The 18943-nt window shown below is 62.6% G+C and overlaps 2 protein-coding genes across 4 annotated transcripts; one reads left to right on the plus strand and one right to left on the minus strand.

The window, feature by feature from the left end:
* The first annotated feature begins 3732 nt into the window (after nt 1-3732).
* MRPS24 (mitochondrial ribosomal protein S24) lies at nt 3733-7299 on the plus strand. Of its 3 annotated transcripts, none has more exons than XM_065651722.1 (4): nt 3733-3788; nt 5424-5492; nt 5594-5705; nt 6971-7299. In XM_065651722.1, exons 1-4 carry the CDS (start codon nt 3756-3758, stop codon nt 7252-7254), a joined length of 498 nt encoding a protein of 165 aa, XP_065507794.1. In that variant the 5' UTR covers nt 3733-3755; the 3' UTR covers nt 7255-7299. The 3 variants fall into 3 exon arrangements, with proteins under 3 accessions (XP_065507794.1, XP_065507793.1, XP_065507792.1); XM_065651721.1 differs by lacking the exon at nt 3733-3788 and adding an exon at nt 4610-4676; XM_065651720.1 differs by lacking the exon at nt 3733-3788 and adding an exon at nt 4917-5006.
* Nucleotides 7300-8989: 1690 nt separating this feature from the next.
* On the minus strand, nt 8990-18653 carry MXD1 (MAX dimerization protein 1). Its single transcript, XM_065651719.1, has 6 exons — nt 18545-18653; nt 18367-18463; nt 15317-15346; nt 12980-13094; nt 11837-11996; nt 8990-11760 (listed from the first exon to the last, which is right to left on the minus strand). The coding sequence occupies exons 1-6, from the start codon at nt 18615-18617 to the stop codon at nt 11570-11572; spliced, it is 666 nt and encodes a 221-aa protein (XP_065507791.1). The 5' UTR covers nt 18618-18653; the 3' UTR covers nt 8990-11569.
* Between the last annotated feature and the right edge of the window lie 290 nt (nt 18654-18943).

Genomic DNA, 18943 nt, shown 5'->3' on the forward strand with positions numbered 1-18943 from the left:
ACAAGAGCATCGCATGAGGGGTGTGCAGGGGTATCGACTTTCACGAGGCGGGTAGCGCCTTGCACAAGGACGTTCCACAAGACAATTGCGGGGGGGCATTGCCTTGCACGGGGGCATTGCCTTGCACGAGGGCCTTGCGTAGGGGCTTTGCACAAGAGCGTTGCACGAGGGCATTGCATGCAGGGGGATCGGCTTGCACGAGGGTCTCACCTTGTCCTTGATGTTGACCTTGAGTCCTCTGAGTGCTGTCACCACCCGCTGGCACAGGGCCCACCAGTGTCACCAGTGCCACTAGTGCCCCACAGCTCCCTCCCAGTGCCACCAGTAACCCCCGCAGCTCCATCCCAGTGCCACCAGTAACTCCCACTGCCACCAGTACCCCCCAGTGCCACCGCTGCTCCTCCCAGTGTCCACCAGTACCCCCAAAATGCCATCCCAGTGACCCCCAGTGCCACCAGCAACCCCCAGTGTCCCCAAGTGCCCCCCAGTGCCACCAGTGCCCCAGTAGCATCATCCCACTGACCTCCAGTGCCACCAGTGCCCCCATAGCACCATCCCAGTGCCCCCCAGTGCCCCCCAGTGCCACCAATGCCCCCATAGTGCTGTCCTAGTGGCCCCCAGTGTCAGCAGTGCCCCCCAGTGCCACCAATGTCCCCACAGCACCATCCCAGTGCCCCCCAGTTCTCACCCAGTGTCCCCCAGTGCCCCCCCTGTCCCCCTCTTGCTGTCCCCCCAGTCCCCCGGGGTGTCCCCCCCCCGCTCCTCACCCCCCTGTGTGTCCCCGCTGTGTCCTCTCGCCGCGATGTCATCGTCACCCAGCTGGAGTGTGTCCTCAGTGTGGGGGGGACAGTGACACCCCGGGGTGCCCGGGGGTCCCCTCGGCCCCCGCCAGCAGCGCTGGGCAGGGACACGCCCGTGTCCCCTTCCCTGCCCCCATGTCCCCTCCTGTCCCTGACCCCACATCCCTGTCACTCTAATCCCCATGTCCCCCATGTCCCCTCTATCCCCTCCCCATGTCCCCATCCCACCAACACGTCCCCCACATCCCGATGCCACCAAAGCCCCATGTCCCCATCCCTGTCTCCCATGTCCCCGTATCCCCATTGCCCTGGTCCCCATGTCACCCCCGCCACGTCCCCATCTCCCCCATGTCCCCATCGCTCTGGTCACCATGTTCCCCATGTCCCTGTCACGCCCACATTCTTGTCCCCCATAGCCCCACGTCCCCACACCACCCCTGTCCCCATATCCCCATGTTCCCATGTCCCCCTCCCTGTCCCCATAGCCCCATGTCCCCATCCTCATGTCCCCCTCCCTGTCCCCCATGTCCCCACGTCCCCATCCCTACGTCCCCATGTCCCCATCCCCATGTTCCCATGTCCCCATAGCCCCATGTCCCCCGCCCTGTCCCACATGTCCCCACGTCCCCGTCCCTACGTCCCCATGTCCCCATCCCCATGTTCCCATGTCCCCATCCCCATGTCCCCCTCCCTGTCCCCCACAGCCGCATGTCCCCAAGTCCCCATGTCCCCATATCCCCATACCACCCATGTCCCCATAGCCCCATGTCCCCCGCCCTGTCCCCCATGTCCCCATGTCCCCCTTCCTGTCCCTCTGTCCCCCGTCCCTGTGTGTGTCCCCACCGGTGACCCCAGCAAGCAGGGCCAGCAGCACTGGGGACATGGTTGCCTGTCCCCAAGCCCCAGGGGACCTTTATGTCCCCACAGGGTGGGGTGGCACCCAGGATGGTGACAGGAAGGGCCCCCCCCAAACCACAGGGGGACAGGGGGACCCAGGCATCCGGGAACAGTGACACCAGGTCACCTCCGCTGGGGGGGACATGGGGGACATGGGGGGGAATGGCAGAGTCCTTAGGGACCATGGGGACATCGGGGGGACATTGAGGGGGGAGCAAGGAGAGACCGTGGGGACATTTGGGGACATCAGGAGGACATTGGGGAGGCAAGGAGAGACCATGGGGACATTTGGGGACATCAGGAGGACATTGGGGGAGGCAAGGAGAGAGCAGGGGGACATTGGGAGACATTGTGGGGGGACAAGAGGAGACCATGGGGACATCAGGGGGACATTGCGGGGGGGCAAAGAGAGAGCAGGAGGACCTGGGAGGAGTCTGGGGACATGGGAGTGACATGGGGGGACTTCGGGTGTTGCGGGAGTCCTTGGGGACCTGGGAGACATTGGGGGGACATTGCGGGGGAAAAGGGGACACCATGGGGACATGGGGCAAGGAGAGAGTGTGGGGACACTGGGGGAATGGGGACAAGGTGGGACCTGGGGGGGACAAGGTGGGGGAGATTGGGGGTGACCTGGGGGGACTTTGGGGACTGGGGGGGGTTGGGGAAGATAAGGGGGGACCTGGGGGGAGGGACGTGGGGATCAGGGTGACAGGGCCATGGGGCGGGGACAGGAGGGGACATGGGGGGACAGTGGCACCTCCTGTTCCCGGCAACCTCGGGGACACCGCAAACCCCAAAGCCACCAGGGGGGATATGGGGGGCTCTGTCCCTGTGCCCCCCTTCCTGTCCCTGTCCCCCCCATGAAGTCACCCACCTCTGTCACCCCCGGCCCCCCCATCCTGCGGGGGTGACAGGGGGACAGGACAGAGACACCCCCGCCCCCCCAACCACCCTGGGGCGCCCAGTGCCCCCCAGTGCCCCCCAGTGCCCCGCACTGTCCCCGGCATCCCCCGTCCCCCCCAGTACCTCCAGTGCCCCCATCACTCCCAGTGCCTCCCAGTACCCCCCAGTACTCCCAGTTTCCCCAGTACCCCCCATTGCTCCCAGTACCCCCAGTTTCTCCAGTGCCCCCCAATAGTCCCCACGACCCCCAGTACCCCCATTACTCCCAGTACCTCCAGTGCTCCCAGTACCATTTCCCCAGCATCCCCAAGTACCTCCCGTTACCCCAGTGCCCCCAGTTCCCCCCACTATCCCCAGTGCTTCCAGCCTCCTGCCCAGTACCTCCCACTAACCCCAGTACCCCCAGTTTGCCCAGTATCCCCCGGTACCCCCATTACTCCCAGTACTCCCATTAATTCCCAGTACCCCCTATTACCCCAGTACCCCATTAACCCTCCTTACCCCAGTACTCCCAGTATCCCCATTACCCCCGTTACCCCATTATCCCGGTCCCCCCAGTGCTCCCAGTGTCCCCCATTTCCCCATTATCCCGGTCCCCCCAGTGCTCCCAGTGTCCCCCATTTCCCCATTATCCCGGTCCCCCCAGTGCTCCCAGTGTCCCCCATTTCCCCATTATCCCGGTCCCCCCAGTGCTCCCAGTGTCCCCCATTTCCCCATTATCCCGGTCCCCCCAGTGCCCCCAGTGTCCCCCATTTCCCCATTATCCCGGTCCCCCCAGTGCTCCCAGTGTCCCCCGTTACCCCATTATCCCGGTCCCCCCAGTGCTCCCAGTGTCCCCCATTTCCCCATTATCCCGGTCCCCCAGTCTCCCAGTGTCCCCCATTTCCCCATTATCCCGGTCCCCCAGTCTCCCAGTGTCCCCCATTTCCCCATTATCCCGGTCCCCCAGTGCTCCCAGTGTCCCCCATTTCCCCATTATCCCGGTCCCCCCAGTGCCCCCAGTGTCCCCCATTTCCCCATTATCCCGGTCCCCCAGTCTCCCAGTGTCCCCCATTTCCCCATTATCCCGGTCCCCCAGTCTCCCCCGCACCCCGTTCCTCCGGCGCGGCCTCCAGCCGCCAGGGGGCGCTGCCCCGCCCGCCGCCCCGAGCCAAGATGGCGGCGCCCGCGGCTGCCCGCGCGCTGCGGGTGGGGGACGGGACGGGGACAGGGACAGGGACAGGGACAGGGGGACAGGGACACAGGAACAGGGGAACAGGGGAACAGGGGGACAGGGACGGGGGACAGGGACAGGGATGGGGGACAGGGACAGGGGGACAGGGACAGGGACAGGAGGACAGGGGTGGAGGACAGGGACAGGGATGGGGGACAGGGATGGGGACAGGGGGACAGGGACAGGGGCAGGGACAGGGATGGGGGACAGGGACAGGGGGACAGGGACAGGTGGCAGGGATGGGGGACAGGGACAGGGACAGGGGGACAGGGACAGGGACAGGGGGCAGGGATGGGGGACAGGGACAGGGACAGGGATGGGGGACAGGGACAGGGACAGGGGGACAGGGACAGGGACAGGGGGCAGGGATGGGGGACAGGGACAGGGGACAGGGATGGGGACAGGGGCAGGAATGGGGGACAGGGACAGGGACAGGGATGGGGGACGGGGACAGGGATGGGGGACAGGGACAGGGGGACAGGGACAGGGGACAGGGATGGGGACAGGGGCAGGAATGGGAGACAGGGACAGGGACAGGGGGACAGGGACAGGGGACAGGGATGGGGACAGGGGCAGGAATGGGGGACAGGGACAGGGACAGGGATGGGGGACGGGGACAGGGATGGGGGACAGGGACAGGGACAGGGACAGGGGGACAGGGACAGGGGACAGGGATGGGGACAGGGGCAGGAATGGGAGACAGGGACAGGGGACAGGGACAGGGACGGGGGACAGGGGACAAGGGGACATGGGACAGGGGGACACTGGGGACAGGGGGACACTGGGAACAGGGGGACAGGGACAGGGGGACAGGGGACATGGGACACCAGGGACAGGCAGACACTGAGGACAGGGGACACCAGGTGTGGGGGACACTGGGGGTTGTGGGCTGGGGGGGGGGTCTGGGGACACTGGGTATAGGGGACATGGGGGACATCGGGCATGGGGGACACTGGTTATGGGGGGCTCTGGGGACACCAGGGACACTGGATATAGGGGACACCGGGGACAGGGGGCTCCAGGCCTGGGGGGGGATGGGCTGGGGGGAAATGAGGGCATGGGGGAGTCTGGGGACACTGGGAATAGGGGACACCAGGTGTGGGGGACACTGGGGACACTGAGTACAGGGGATACTGGTCATGGGGGCTCTGGGGACACCAGGTACAAGGGACACTGGGTATAGGGGACACCAGGTATGGGGGGCTCAGGCCTGGGGGGGGTGTGGGCATGGGGGGTCTGGGGACACTGGGAATAGGGGAGAGCAGCTATTTGGGACACCGGGGACACCAAGCGGGGGGACATTGGGGATACAGGGTATAGGAATCACTGGGTGTGGGGGACACTGGGGACACTGAATATAGGGGACAGTGGGTGTGGGGGACACTGAGTGTAGGGGACAGTGGGTGTGGGGACACTGGGGACACTGAGTGTAGGGGACACCAGGCGCGGGGGTCACTGGTCACAGGAGGTGACAGGGACACCCTGTGGGGCGGTGGCTCCGCTCTGGGGACAGGAACAGGGGAGCACAGGGCAGGGGGGATCCAGGGCTGGGGGACACTGGGTGTTGGGGACACCAGGGCCCGCTGTCCCTCACCCTGTCCCCTGACCAGGCAGTGTCCCACATCCACCGTGTCCCCGATGGCACCCGGCTCCTCCACACCACCCCCGCCTGCCTCAAGGTGAGTCCTGGGGGTGTCACCACCTGCTCCTGGGTGTCCCCACCCCTCTCCCAGGTGTCGCCCCCCTGGGTGTCCCCCCCTCTGACCCCGTGTCCCCGCAGACACGGGCGGCGCGGGTGCGCGTGGGCAAAGGGGACAAGCCGGTGACGTACGAGGAGGCGCACGGCCCCCACTACATCGGCCACCGCAAGGGGTGGCTGTCCCTGCACACTGGTGGGTCACCCGGGGACCTGGGGACAGTGACACTGTGGTGGGAATGTGTGGGACGTGGGGACACCCGGGGGCATCATGTGGATGGGGACATGGGGGACAAGGGTGTCATGGGGATGGGCTGTAGGGTGTTGTGGGGGCAGGGACGTGTGTGGCGCATGGGGACAGGGTGCATGGGCATGGGGGGGACGAGGACATGGGGCATGTGGACATTGTGGGGACAGTGGTGGGGGGACACAGGTACCGTGTGGGCCGGAGCACATGGGACACGGGGGCATCCTGGGGATAGGACACGTGGTCACCATGGGCCACAGGGACATGGTGGGGACAGGGACATGTGGGTCACCAGGGCTTCCTGGGGATGGGACACATGGTCACCACGGGGCACAGGGACACAGTGGGGACAGGGACATGTGGGTCACGAGGGCAGTGGGGGGATGGGCCATGGAGCATGGTGGGGACAGGGACATATGGGACATGTGAGCACTGGGGACAGGGACATGCGGGGCACAGTGGGGACAGTGGCAAGGGGGACACGGGTACCGTGTGGGCCAGAGCACATGGGACACCGGGGCATCCCAGGGATGGGACACATTGTCACCGCGGGGCACAGGGACATGGTGGGGACAGGGACATGTGGGACTCATGGGTGTAGTGGGAACAGGGACATGGGGGACACAGGGGTGTCACAGGGGTGAGGCACAGAGGGACAGGACATGTGGGGCATGAGGGTGCTGTGGGGAGGGGACAAAGGGGCATTGTGGGGACAAGGACATGTGGGGCACACAGGCAGTGTGGAGATGGGGACATATGGGGGACATGGGCACTGGGGACAGAGACCTGTGGGGCATGAGGGCACCATGGGGATGGGGACGTGGGGCACACGGGCATCGCAGGGACGAGGCACAGAGGGATGGGGACACATGGGGCACAAGGGCATCGTGGGGACAGTGGCAAGGGGGACATGGGTACCATGTGGGCAGGAGCATGTGGGGCACTGGGGCATCCCAGGGATGGGACACCTTGTCACCGCAGGGCACAGGGACACAGTGGGGACAGGGACATGTGGGACACTGGGGCATCCTGGGGATGGGACACACGGTCACCGCAGGGCACAGGAACACGGTGGGGACAGGGACATGTGGGACACTGGGGCATCCAGGGGATGGGACACATGGTCACCGTGGGGCACAGGGACACGCCGTGGCTGGGACCGCGTGGGGTGGCCTCCCCGTCACCCCTGGCGCCGCGTCCCCGTGTCCCCTTAGGGAACCTGTGTGACGAGGCGGGCGCGGCGGAGCGGGCGCTGGAGGACGCGTTCCTGCGGCGGTTCCTGCGCGGGACGTTCCCCGGGGCGCTGGCGGATGCGCCGGTGCTGCGGCGCCGCGGGAACGTGCTGGTGCTGAGCGCGGCACTGACGCGGGCACTGCCTCCCCCCAAGCTCTACTTCCTGCTGGGCTACACCGAGACCCTCCTGGGCCACTTCTACAAGTGCCCCGTGCGCCTGGAGCTGCAGACGCTGCCCGTGCGCGTCCCCTACAAGTACCTCTAGGGACACGGGGACGCCGCGTGGAATAAAGACGGATTGTGCCTGGAATTGGTCCTGCTGCCACCTCCTGTGTCCCCAAGGTCATTCCGTGTGCCACCCTGTGTGTCCCAGGTCCTTCTGTCACCTCCAGCACCCCCACATGCCACCTCATGTGTCTCCCAGGTCCTTCTGTCGCCTCCTTGTGTCCCCAAAGCCACCTCATGTGTCCCAGCTCCTTCTGCCACCTCCTGTGTCCCCAAAGCCACTTGGCTTTCTATCACCTCCAGCACCCCCACATGCCACCTCATGTGTCTCCCAGGTCCTTCTGCCACCTCCTGTGCCTTCGTGTGCCACCCCAGGTGCCACCTCATGTGTCCCCAGTGCTTCTGCCACCTCCTGTGTCCCCAAAGCCACATGGGGTGTCCCAGGTTCTTCTATGTCCCACGCCCCCGTGTGCCACCCCATGTGTCCCAGCTCCTTCTGCCTCCTCCTGTGTCCCCAAAGCCACTTGGGGTGTCCCAAGTCCTTCTGCCATCTCCTTGTGTCCCCAAAGCCACCTCATGTGTCCCAGCTCCTTCTGCCTCCTCCTGTGTCCCCAAAGCTACTTGGGATGTCACAGGTCTTTCTGCCACCTCCTGTGTCCCCAAAGCCACCCCATGTGCCACCTGGCATGTCCCAGGTCCTTCTATCACCTCTAGCAGCCCCAAAGCCACCTTGTGTGCCACCCAGGGTGTCTCAGCTCCTTCTGTCACCTCCTGCACCCAAAAAGCCACCCCATGTGCCACCTGGCGTGTCCCAGGTCCTTCTGCCACCTCCTGTGATCCCCCCAAAGCCACTTGGGCTGTCCCAGGTCCTTCTGTCACCCCCTGTGCCACCCCGTGTGTCCCACATGTAGGGGACATCCCAGCGGGCCACAGTGCCAACTGCGGCGACGGTGACAATGGTGGCAGCAGTTGGTGACCCGGGGGGGACCCCGTGGATGTTGGGGACGTGTCGGGCTGATGCCACCTGCCCAGTCCCTGCTGCCGGTGGAGCTTCGTTACCCCGGGGCTTGGTTAATTACCTGGGATTCAGTACCTTCCCCCTCCTGGGTGCTGCTCGACCCCGCGCGGGCAGCAGCAGCTCCCAGTTTGCACCCAGGAGATCCCAGTAAGCAGCAGGGATGTCCCAGTACGCACCCAGCAGCTCCCAGTTTGCACGCACGAGCTCCTGGGCACTTCCAGTAGCTCCCAGTTACTCCCAGTAGGCGGCAGCAGCAGGTCCCAGTTTGCACCCAGGAGTTCCCAGTCACTCCCAGTAGGCAGCATTGAGCTCCCAGTACACACCCAGAAGCTCCCTGTAGGCACCCAGTACACTCCCAGTCACATCCAGTTACTCCCAGTAGGGAGCAGTGAGCTCCCAGTACACAGCCAGGAGGTTCCAGTTGCTCCCAGTATGTGCCAGCAAGCTCCCATTACACACCCAGAAGCTCCCAGTCACTCCCAGTAGGCAGCAGTGAGCTCCCAGTATGCACCGGCAAGCTCCCAGTCACTCCCAGTACACACCCAGGAGCTCCCAGCATCAATGGCAGCATCGAGCTCCCAGTTGCTCCCAGTAGGCACCTAGGAGATTCCAGTTGCTCCCAGTACACGCTCAGGAGCTCCCAGTCCCTCCCAGTAAACACTCAGGAGCTCCCAGTCCCTCCCAGTAAACGCATCCTCAGGATCCCCCCAGCACAAGCGTCTCTTTCGTAATGAAATAATTTATTTTCTAACAGTTGAACAATCCAGAAATATCCATATACACGGCAAAAGGTCTAAAACACGGAGTTTCTAAAAAACGCGTCTGAAAAAAGCACCATCAGAGGGGGACGGGGGGTTCCCGGTGACAACGCGGGTCCCGGCAGGACCAAAATGAACCCGGCACTGGAGCCGTGTCGGTAATCGGGGAGGAAAAAGAAGAAACGAATGGGAAAAAGATGGAAAAGCACAAATAAAATGTAAAAAACCACCCCAAAACAACCTGGCTCGGGCGGCTCGTGTGCGGCTGTGCCGGAGAAATTAAAAGGATGCGAGCGAAAAATGACAAAACCAACCCAAAAAAGCGTTTTTGACTCACATGCCGCCCCGTGGGGAAGGCGGCAGCGCCAGCGGCTCCTTGCGAACCCGTTTCGTTCGGCACGATCTATAAAAATGTCCTTTCCTGCAGGTTATTTCTCGGGAATGCTGGTGGATCGGGGGATTCCGGGAGCCGGACGCGGGTTTGGGGTGTCCTGGGGGTCAGTGCATCGCGGGGGGATGTTCTGCTGCGCAACGGGGCGATGGTTTGGGATGGAAAAAGAGAAGGGAGAGGAAAAAGAGGAGAAAAAAGGGAGGAAAGAAAAGAGGGCAAAAAAAGGGAGGGGAAAAGGGGGGGAAAGGGGGGAAGAGAAAAGGGGAGAAATAAAGGGAGGAAGAAAAAAAAAGAGAAAAAAGGGAGGAAATAAAAAAGGGAGGAAAGAAAAAAAGGGAGGAAAGAAAAATAAAGCAACCCCCACGTGGCGTTTCACCAACACAAGTAACTCAAAAAGGCACAACAGTGAAAAATAATAATTTACGTCGAGTGGAAACCTCAAGACTTGGGTCTGGCCAAACGACAACCACAAACCCACAAAAACCCACGTGTTGTCCCTCTCGATGGAGTTTCCCCGACGTCCCCGGTTTCGGGAGGGGGTTCTCGGCCACCACGCACCTCGAAATGCCGATATTCCGTGGCTTTTTCTCTGTGCTTTTCATCTTTTTGCCTTTTTTTCCCTGCTTTTGGGAGCCGGGGGTGCTGAGCTCGTGTGTCGAGGGCGGGCGCTGGGGTCTGTGGGACGTCAAGAAGCTGCAGCTGCTTTAAAATAACAAAAAAAAAAAGACAAAAAAACCCCCGGTGGTTTTGATTTTTCTCTCTTTTAAACCCGAGCACGTGCAAAAAGAGCCGAGATTTGGGAGATTTCAGCAGCGTCTCCCGTCTTCCTGCTTCTCAAAGACGATTCAAAAATAGATTGAGGATGTTAAAAAAAGAACAAAAAAAAATATTGAGTTTTATCTTGTTCACTCGCGCTTTGTAGGAGCCAAATCTTGGCGTTCGTTGGGGGGTTTGTACCGGGTGTGGGGTTTGTCTCCTCCCTTGGGCTGGAAAAGCCCTCGGAGCTCGAGGGGCAAAGAAACGTCTGTTAGCGCAACATCTACCTATCAAAGTCCGCAAACATCTAGAAAAAGCAGAAAGTCGTAGGATAGAAAAAGGAATAAATAGGATTTCTAGCTGGCGTCTCTGTACATTCCCTGGGCTCTCGGGCCGGACCCCCCGCCGCGGGCGCTGGGGGGCTCTGCCCCTTTTCTTGGCGTGTTCGGGTTCGAAGGCGGCGACCAAAATCCTTCAGGAGCCCGTTCGGCGCCCGAAAACTCCTCCCGGTGGCCGGGGAAGCGTTTCGGCCGTGCGGGGGGGACCCGCAGGACCCCGCGGTTATTGCTGAGCTGTGGCTGGAACGGGACCCGGCGTCGCTTCTGGCCAACGGCTGAGGCATCGTCTTGGTTTTTTGTGCTAAAGGGCTGGAGATCGTCTTGGTTCATCTCTCCGAGGTAGAAAACAAGTTGTCCCCGAGACAAGAGGTGGGAAAAGGGAATCGTGGAGTGAGGGCGACGTGCGGCCGCAGGGCGGGAGCGGATTTAGGACCAGGGGGATTTAGGGGGGACAGAAAAGCTTCCCCGGGTGTGGGCGGCCGAGCGAGGCTCTGCCGGAGGGAGGAGGGAGACGCTGAGCCAGGAGGAGGCCATGCTGGCACACGGGATCGGCGGAGAGGAGCCCCCGACTCCGGTACAATTCCTGTGCCCGCGCCAGACGTGACGCAGCCAAAACGCTCCGTGTGCCGACACCGACTCGTCCCCGCTCTCTAAACCACCGGAGTCCAGCTCCGTCCCTGGATCCTCACCCAAAACTCGGCATTTGGGCCTCACCGCTGATCAGCGGGTACGTGAGGTCACTGGGCAGACGTGGGGTAGATCGGGGACACGGGGCAGCGAGGCAGAGCCCGGCGGAGGCCGCTGTCACCGCGGTGATGTCCTCGGGCGCAGCGAAGCGCGGCTGGAATGTTCGGTGTGCAGAGGGAGTTTTGGATGGGAAGAGAAGCCGGCGGGTGCGGCGGGGCCGAGCTCGAGGAGCAGCATCACCCGCGGCCCCGCGCGGTTTTGGGACTTCGGCAAAGCTCAGCTTCGTGTCGGTCTGCGGGACGTTGGGATTTTTGAGGTGCAGGACAACGGCGGGACGGTCGGGTGTGCTACCTAAGGAGATCCAGGAGGGAAACGGCGATGGGTGGAACAGCTCCGGGAGTCGCTTCTTATAGCCCGGGAGACGGTTTGTGGCCGCTCTGCAGCTTCAACCGCTTCACGCCGGCGCTGGAATAGCCCTCGTCGCTGCAGACGCTCTGCAGGCTCCCTCGCTCGTCCGAGTCGCTGGGGCTGCTGCTGCTGCTCCAGTCGAGGTCGGCGGGAAGGTCGTCCGTGCTCTCCACGTCCACGTCGATCTCTTCTGCAAGAGGAACGTTGGTGTTACGCCGCGGCCGGACCGCGCTGGGCCCAGCGCCGCCCCGAGACGCGGCGCTCACCGCGGTCCGAGTCGGAGCGCTCGGAGGACACGGCGGAGCCGACGCTGTCCGTCCGCGTCCGCTCCACCCCCAGCTTCTCCAGCTGCCGCTTCAGGTGCCGCTGCTCCCGCTGCAGCTGCTCGATCTGGTGCACGGCTTTCCTGTCGTAGTCCTCAAGCTTCTGCAGAGGGCGAGAGAGAAGGTACCTGAGCCCCCCAGCTCCAAGTGAAACGTCACTTGAGGTACCCAAACGCGACCACCAGCAGCTGCCGAGGGGCTCCTGCTCCAGCACGGGGCTCTGTGCTCAGGGTGTCCGAGAGCCTGGCAATCATTGTGGTTGGAAAAGCCCCTCGAGCTCACAAAGTCCACCCATAACCCACCCCGGCACTGCCCCCTGTCCCTGAGAACCTCATGTCCGTCTGTCCAACCCCTCCAGGGATGGTGACTCCACCACTGCCCTGGGCAGCCTGTTCCAATGCCCCACAGCCCTTTGGGGAAGAAATTGTTCCCAGATCCAACCTCAACCTCCCCTGGCGCAACTTGAGGCCGTTTCCTCTCGTCCTGGCGCCTGTTCCTGGGGAGCAGAGCCCGACCCCCCCTGGCTCCAAGCTCCTTTCAGGCAGGTCAGAGATCAGAAGGTCTCCCCTCAGCTCCTGTTCTCCAGCTGAACCCCCAGCTCCCTCAGCCGCTCCCATCACACTTGTGCTCCAGCCCCTCACCAGCTCCGTTCCCTTCTCTCAACTCGCTCCAGCACCTCAAGGCCTTTCATGAGGTGATCCCGCCACCCCTGGGGCCGCTATTTTGTGTTTTGAGGTGATTTTGGTGCCCCTGGTGACACCATGTTGATCCCTGAGGTGATTTCGGTGCCGCCATTTTGAAGCCCCAGCTCCCTCAGCCGCTCCCATCACACCTGTGCTCCAGCCCCTTCCCCAGCTCCGTTCCCTCCTCTCAACTCGCTCCAGCTTCTCTGTGCAGCTGCGCCGGAGCTCGTCCCACCCTATTTATCCATTTTCAGAGCCTTTGATAACCAGGGAGTCGAGCAGCGGCCGACGCCGGCGCTGCCCCGGTTACCCCTCAGCTCATAAAGCTCTAAATCCACCCAGCGAGGAGAAACCCGTCAAGTCCGCGGCCGGGATCCGCGGCGCAACGCGGCGTGTCGCTCACCTTGATGTGGGACTGGGCGCGGGTGAGCAGGCTGAGCGTGGTGTGTCTCCCGGCGTCGGCGCCCGGCGGCACCAGCCCCTTCAGCTTCTCCAGGCACAGCCGCAGGTGCGCGCGCCTGCGAACACAGCGCGGGCGTCAGGGACCCGCGGCCACAGCCGGGTTCGCCCCCCCGGCCACGCCGAGCTTCGAGTCGAACCGCAAAAGGATAAATAGAACCGTCGCTGCGACCGGTAATGGTCCAAATACACGTCCAGGGTGCGCGCCCCCAACGCCTACGGCTCGGGACCAGAACGCGCCGTTGCTTCAACACGCATTACCTGGGAACTGCGTTTCACGATTCTGAAAGGGTGATGTGAAAGAATGAGGAGAATATAAAACTAAGTAAGCCAGCCCCTGTAGGAAAGAACTGGAGGTAATCCTGGATCAGATGTAGTAGAAACATATAATAAGACAACACACCTCTACTATCTCAGCCTAAGTGGTTTATGAGGGAGGCTCCTGAGCTTGGCACGGCCAGGACCCCTGATTCGTACACTGGTAAATGCTAAACCATCTGCTACTGCATCTCCTCCGCTCTTCTTCACTCCACTTCTCACAGGAGTGGCGCACAAACGCCCCCCTTTTTCGCTTCATACAACATTTGGGGTTGTCAAGGACTTTGCAAAGGTTTCAGAGTTCACCTTAGACAATCAGGTCTGGGTGTCAACAGATTGAAGTGCTCTCGACTGATGAACGTGATGGAAAACACCGGGGAAAACTGTGGCTGGACACCAGGACACCCCCGAAAAACCTGACTGCAGCTCTGGCCGACGCCACCGACAAACCTGCGGCGCCTTTCGGGGCGTTCGCTGGCCAGGAGCTGCCGACGAGCGCGGCTTTTTGGGCGAGCGAACCCGCTTTTGGGCTTTCTCCTCCCAAAAAGCTTCGCCGCGGGGACGCTGCTCGGTCACCGCGTCGCTCCGGCGGCACCGGGACAGGCGCCGTGGAGCTGGAAGCCCAGCGCAGCCCGTCCGTTTTTTCAGTCGGAACGGGCCGGTTTTGGCCCCGTCGCCTTGGCACGTGTGGTTGGAACAGCAGCAGGTCCCCGAGGGGACGCGGCACCAGCTGCTCGCCCGCCGGGAACCTGCGTCCAAGCCGATTTTCTCCGCATTAACGCGTCGGCTCGGGCTCTATCGCTCACGAACCGCTGCCGAGGACACTCGGGCCCCTCGGGGTCGTCCCTTCGCCCGCGGTGCCCGAGCTGCCCCAGCACCGGCCGCTTTCCCACGTTCGACGCCCCAACCCCAAGTTTTAGGTCACGTTCTCGGGCAGCGGTTGCAACACCCGCCTTAGAAACACCCGATCAACACCGGCAGCTGCAAATCGGGGTTTTGCAAGTCCCTGCCGACCCCGTTTGGGGCGCGCGGGGAGGAAACGGGCGTTTGCCCACACAAAGTCCCTCGGAATTATAACGTGGACAGAACACATGGGCCGAGATGAGGTTTTGTGGGCACAGACCTGCCCGGCCGCCTGTGCCGCGTCCCAAGGATCCACCTTGGGATCCATGGACAAGGAGCCGGCCCGGCGCTGCGGCAGCAAAATCAACATTTTCGGCTGCTACTAAACCAAAATACGTCGTCGCGCCGCCGTTCCTGCCCGAAAAACAAGGAATGGAAAAAAACCAGCCGGCCCTGCCCAGCAGAGGTTGCGCAGGAGCAGCAACAACCCGCCCGGCCAGCGCCGAAAAGCGTCCGGGTTTCACAACGCCGGAGCCAAACCGGGGTTTCCGCTTCGCAGTCAGATGGGCAGTGTCCGTAAAAACACGTTTCTGCCCCACCGAGACCGCTGCCACGCTTAAAAAAACCCCAAATCCCACTGGCTCGTAGTAATAAATGAAAAAGCGAAGGGAGAAGCGGCGAGCCAGCCTCGCACGGAGGGTTTGTCTCATTTCTCCAGCCGCCCCGTTCGAAGGGGCGGAAAAGACGGAGCATTTACGGCTTGTGCAACGTTACCGACGGGATTGCGACATGGCTCAGGCTACAGAAGGCGAGAGGGACACGAGGCTGAGCCTGAAGTCACCCAACTCTCATTTTCTTGGTCTTTTCATACGAGGAATAAAAATCTTTGGCCTTTTCTAACCCACGACACTGGGCACACGGGCAGTTCTGCCTCAAGATACAAACCGACCGAGGAGATAAATAGAATTCCCACCTCCTGATCATGCAGCTGCTCCGACAGCAAATTCTGCCAACGTCAGGGACCTTTTTGGCATCACTTTGTCCTGTTGTCCCGTCCCTCCCGCTCCCCATCCTGACACCGCTAGAAAAGCCGCGATTCCCCCAAACCTCCAGCGCTCACCTGTTTTTTTCCATCTCGTTGTGCGTCGACCTGCAAAAGAAAGAACCAATTATTAACACCTCCGTCTGACGCCGCAATCGGGATTAATTTAGGAAACGTTCCGTGGAAAAACGGCGAATTCGGGGGCTCTCGGAGTCGCTTGGTGAAGTGGGGACGGTGAAACAGCCGAAGGGACACAGACAGCCCGGTGCAATGGAGAAAACGGGAGAAAAATGGCAATAAAAGGGTCAGTAAACCCAAAAGATGGCATTTTTAAAGCAGGGAGGCTTAAGTTTTAGAGCTAGGACTAGGATTAAGCAGCAGTATCGGTGCCGTGATGGAAGGGGACGTTGCTCCGTCGCAACACAAACCTGCAACCAGCCTCTGTTGGACGGAACGCGGGTTTTAGGGCAGCACCGGTGCCCCGAGGCATTTGGTTTTTGGTTTTTAAAGCAGCTTTTTGAAGATTTCTCACACAAGGAAGGCACAGAAAGCCAACGGGAGAATCTGTGTCCCGACGAGAGCCGCCAAACGCGACGTGAAACCCTGACGGGTGTTAAATCCGTTTACAAATTCCCTGGAAGCTCCTGATTTTGGCAAAGCAAGAAGAGGCAGAAAGCACAAACCGCTGCTTATTTTCTCTCCCTCGAAACCCAAAACTGCTGCACTGACACCGGGAGAGACGTGCGGGAAGAGCCGCTTCCCACCTGCTCCTTCCTTCACATCTCGAGAAGCCGCTGACCCTAATTTAGGGAAAAACGTTGTTAACGTCAGTGAGGAACAACCCGCGTCGAGGCTCCGGGTGGATTTTGGGGAGGATAATTAAGGATTTTCCTTTTTTTCAAAGGAAAGCAGATCGCAGCAAAAAAGAAGGGAACGGGACCCACCGCGGCTACATGTTTTGAATATATCACAGACCTGCTGTTCTAAAGTGAAGAACAAGCTCTAAATCTTCCTAAAAGGAAACTCAGAGTGTGCGCAGGCGCGAAAAACACCCGCGAATTCGCTCGGTGAGGAGCCCGAGGTTTCACCCACCTCCTGCGCACCCCAAAACCCACGGGGAGGGGACGGGGCCGCGATTTGGGGTTTGCTCTCAAAGGTCGTGGCACGCCGGGGAGTTTGTCCCGGCCGGGTCAATGTGACGCGTCTGGTGACATCGCTGCCCCGCTGGGCAAACAGCTGGAAACGAGCCGGTGAGAGCGGCGACATGTCGGGATGAACCCAACGATGTTTCCCCCGAAACTGTTTCGAGGTGCTGGACACGTGTCCTGGCACAGCGGTGACACTCAGAAGCCGATAATTCCACCTCAATGACACGCAAGGGGTTTTAATGCTCTTAAAGCGACTGGATAAATCACCGGAATGAACAAAATCCACACGGCGACTCCGCGACACAAGCACAGAGGCGATATCTGTGTGCGGAACGGGAGAGCGAGCAAATAAAACGCGATGCGGGAGCGTTAAGTGATTAATCCCCGGCCCTGGGAGGCACAATTAAATACAGCCCGGGAAAAAATCCAAACCCCGGGCTGGTGGGACCTGCTCCCGAACACGACGCAGCTGCGCAGAGCGACTGCGACTCGGACAATCGGAGTTTTCGTGTGGATTGAACATCGGCGAGGAACAACCTGCGTGGTGGTTTTTGGGAAGGATAATGAAGGATTTTCCTTTTTTTTCAAAGGAAAGCAGGACTTGGCGATTTAATTTAAGCGTTGAACGAAACCCAAGCGATTCCCTGCGCTCGCTCGAACAAAATCTCGCTTTCTTTACGGCGAATCCTGACGGACGGGGACAGTTTCACTTCCCGAGCTTGGCACAAGCCGAAATCAAAAGCCCAAGTTCCACATTCCGCCACGTCAGGCGCCCGCACGGTCCCCACCCCGGTTTGCCCCAAACGGGCGGTTTCTCCCTCACGTCTCACCGGGAGGTGCCGGAAAAACACCGGGCGGGGGGGGGACACGAATTGGGGGTGACGACAGGGAGCCCTCGGGGGAGGCGCGAAGGGGACGGGGTGACACGGGGGCTGGCGGCAGAACCTGAGCTCCTGGGGACAGGAGGGTCCCCAGCCCTGTTACACGCCCTGTGACGGAGGGACCTGCCCGGTCACCCAGGGACAGGAGGGTCCCCTGAGGACAGGAAGGTCCCCAGCCCTGTCACACGCCCTGTGACGGAGGGACCTGCCCGGTCACCCAGGGACAGGAGGGTCCCCTGGGGACAGGAGGGTGTCCCCAACCCAAACAGCTTCTGGTGACAGCAGGATCCTACCAGAGCCGGTCACCGGTGACAGGAGGGTGTCCCCCCTGCCACACACCCAGTGACAGCAGCACCTTACCAGGCCAGGTCACCCGGGGACAGGAGGGTCCTCCCAGCCTGGGCACACACAGCCGGTGACAGTGGGACCTGCCCGGTCACCTGGGGACAGGAGGGTCCCCCCCAGCCCTGCCAGGTGCCCCGTAACAGCGGGACCTTACTGGGCTTGGTCACCCAGGGACAGGAGGGTCCCCTGGGGACAGGAGGGTCTCCCCAGCCCCGCCAGCACCTGGTGACAGCGGGATCCTACCAGACCCTGTCACCGGTCACAGGAGGGTCCCCCCAGCCACAAGCGCTGTGACAGCAGGACCTGGGGACAGGAGGATCCCCTGGTGACAGGAGGGTGTCCCCAGCCCCAACAGCTACTGGTGACAACAGGAACATACCGGACCCGGTCACGGGTGACAGGAGGGTCCCCCCAGCCCTGCCAGGTGCCCCGGGACAGTGGGACCTGGTGACAGGAGGGTCCCCAGCCTGGCCACGTGTCCCGTGACAGCGGGACCTGCCCGGTCGCCCGGTGACAGGAGGGTGTCCCCGGCCACATGCCCGGTGACAGGGACACCCTACCGGGCCCGGTCACCCGCTGACAAGAGGGTCCCCAGCCCGGCCACACACCGCGTGACAGCGGGACCTGCCGGGTCACCCGGGGTCAGCCCCCCCAGCCCTGCCCTGCCCGACCGGCGCTCCCCGCCCCGGCCCCGCATGGCTCGGCGGCTCCGGCCGGCCGCGGCCGCTCCCGGTGCGGGTCCCCCCGCCGGTACCTGCTGCCGCCGCCGCTCCTCCTGGCCTTGGCGCGGCGCCGCAGGGCCTCCCCGTCCTTCCCGCCGGGCAGCAGCGAGGCGTAGCCGTGCTCGGCTTCTGCGGAGACACAACCGGGGCCGCCGGTCACACCGGGCCCGCCTGACGGGGCACCGGGCCGGGGCGGGGAGCAAGCGGTACCTCGCTCCCGCCGCTCCAGGTAGTCGGCCGCCTCCAGCAGCAGCTGGATGCTGAGCCCGCCGCACGCCGCCATGTCTCCGCTGGGAGCGCCGGGCCGGGAGCGGCGGCGGCGGCGGCGGCGGGGGGAGCGCGGGGGGCGGCGGCGCCGTCTGTCCGCCTCGCCCGGCCGTTCCGCCAGGCCACGCCCCCCGCCGCCGCTCATTGGGCGTCGCCCCGCTGCCGCCGCTGCCCATTGGAGGAAGGAGGTGGGAGGCCCCGCCCAGCACCCTCACGGGAGGGAGGGCGTTAGGAGGCTGTACCCGAGGCCACGCCCCACGCTCGCTGTCATTGGCCCAGAGCTCCACGCCCTCCCGCCGTTGGCCCGGCCCCCCCCGCGACGCCCCGCCCACCCAGCCGCTG

Source organism: Caloenas nicobarica, chromosome 25 (genome assembly GCF_036013445.1).
Source record: "Caloenas nicobarica isolate bCalNic1 chromosome 25, bCalNic1.hap1, whole genome shotgun sequence".
In the NCBI taxonomy this organism is placed as follows: domain Eukaryota; kingdom Metazoa; phylum Chordata; class Aves; order Columbiformes; family Columbidae; genus Caloenas; species Caloenas nicobarica.

Bases quoted from the DNA above. Each gene is read 5' to 3' on its own strand.
- MRPS24 (XM_065651720.1), top strand. From the start codon at position 4,953: ATGGGGGCTCTGGGGACACCAGGTACAAGGGACACTGGGTATAGGGGA. The intron at 5,007-5,423 runs GTATGGGGGGCT...TCCCCTGACCAG, and splicing joins CTGGGTATAGGGGACACCAG to GCAGTGTCCCACATCCACCG. The intron at 5,493-5,593 runs GTGAGTCCTGGG...GTGTCCCCGCAG, and splicing joins CCACCCCCGCCTGCCTCAAG to ACACGGGCGGCGCGGGTGCG.
- MXD1 (XM_065651719.1), bottom strand. From the start codon at position 18,617: ATGGCGGCGTGCGGCGGGCTCAGCATCCAGCTGCTGCTGGAGGCGGCC. The intron at 15,347-18,366 runs GTACCGGCGGGG...TTTCTTTTGCAG, and splicing joins AGGAGCGGCGGCGGCAGCAG to GTCGACGCACAACGAGATGG. The intron at 13,095-15,316 runs GTGAGCGCTGGA...CTGTGTTCGCAG, and splicing joins AACGAGATGGAAAAAAACAG to GCGCGCGCACCTGCGGCTGT.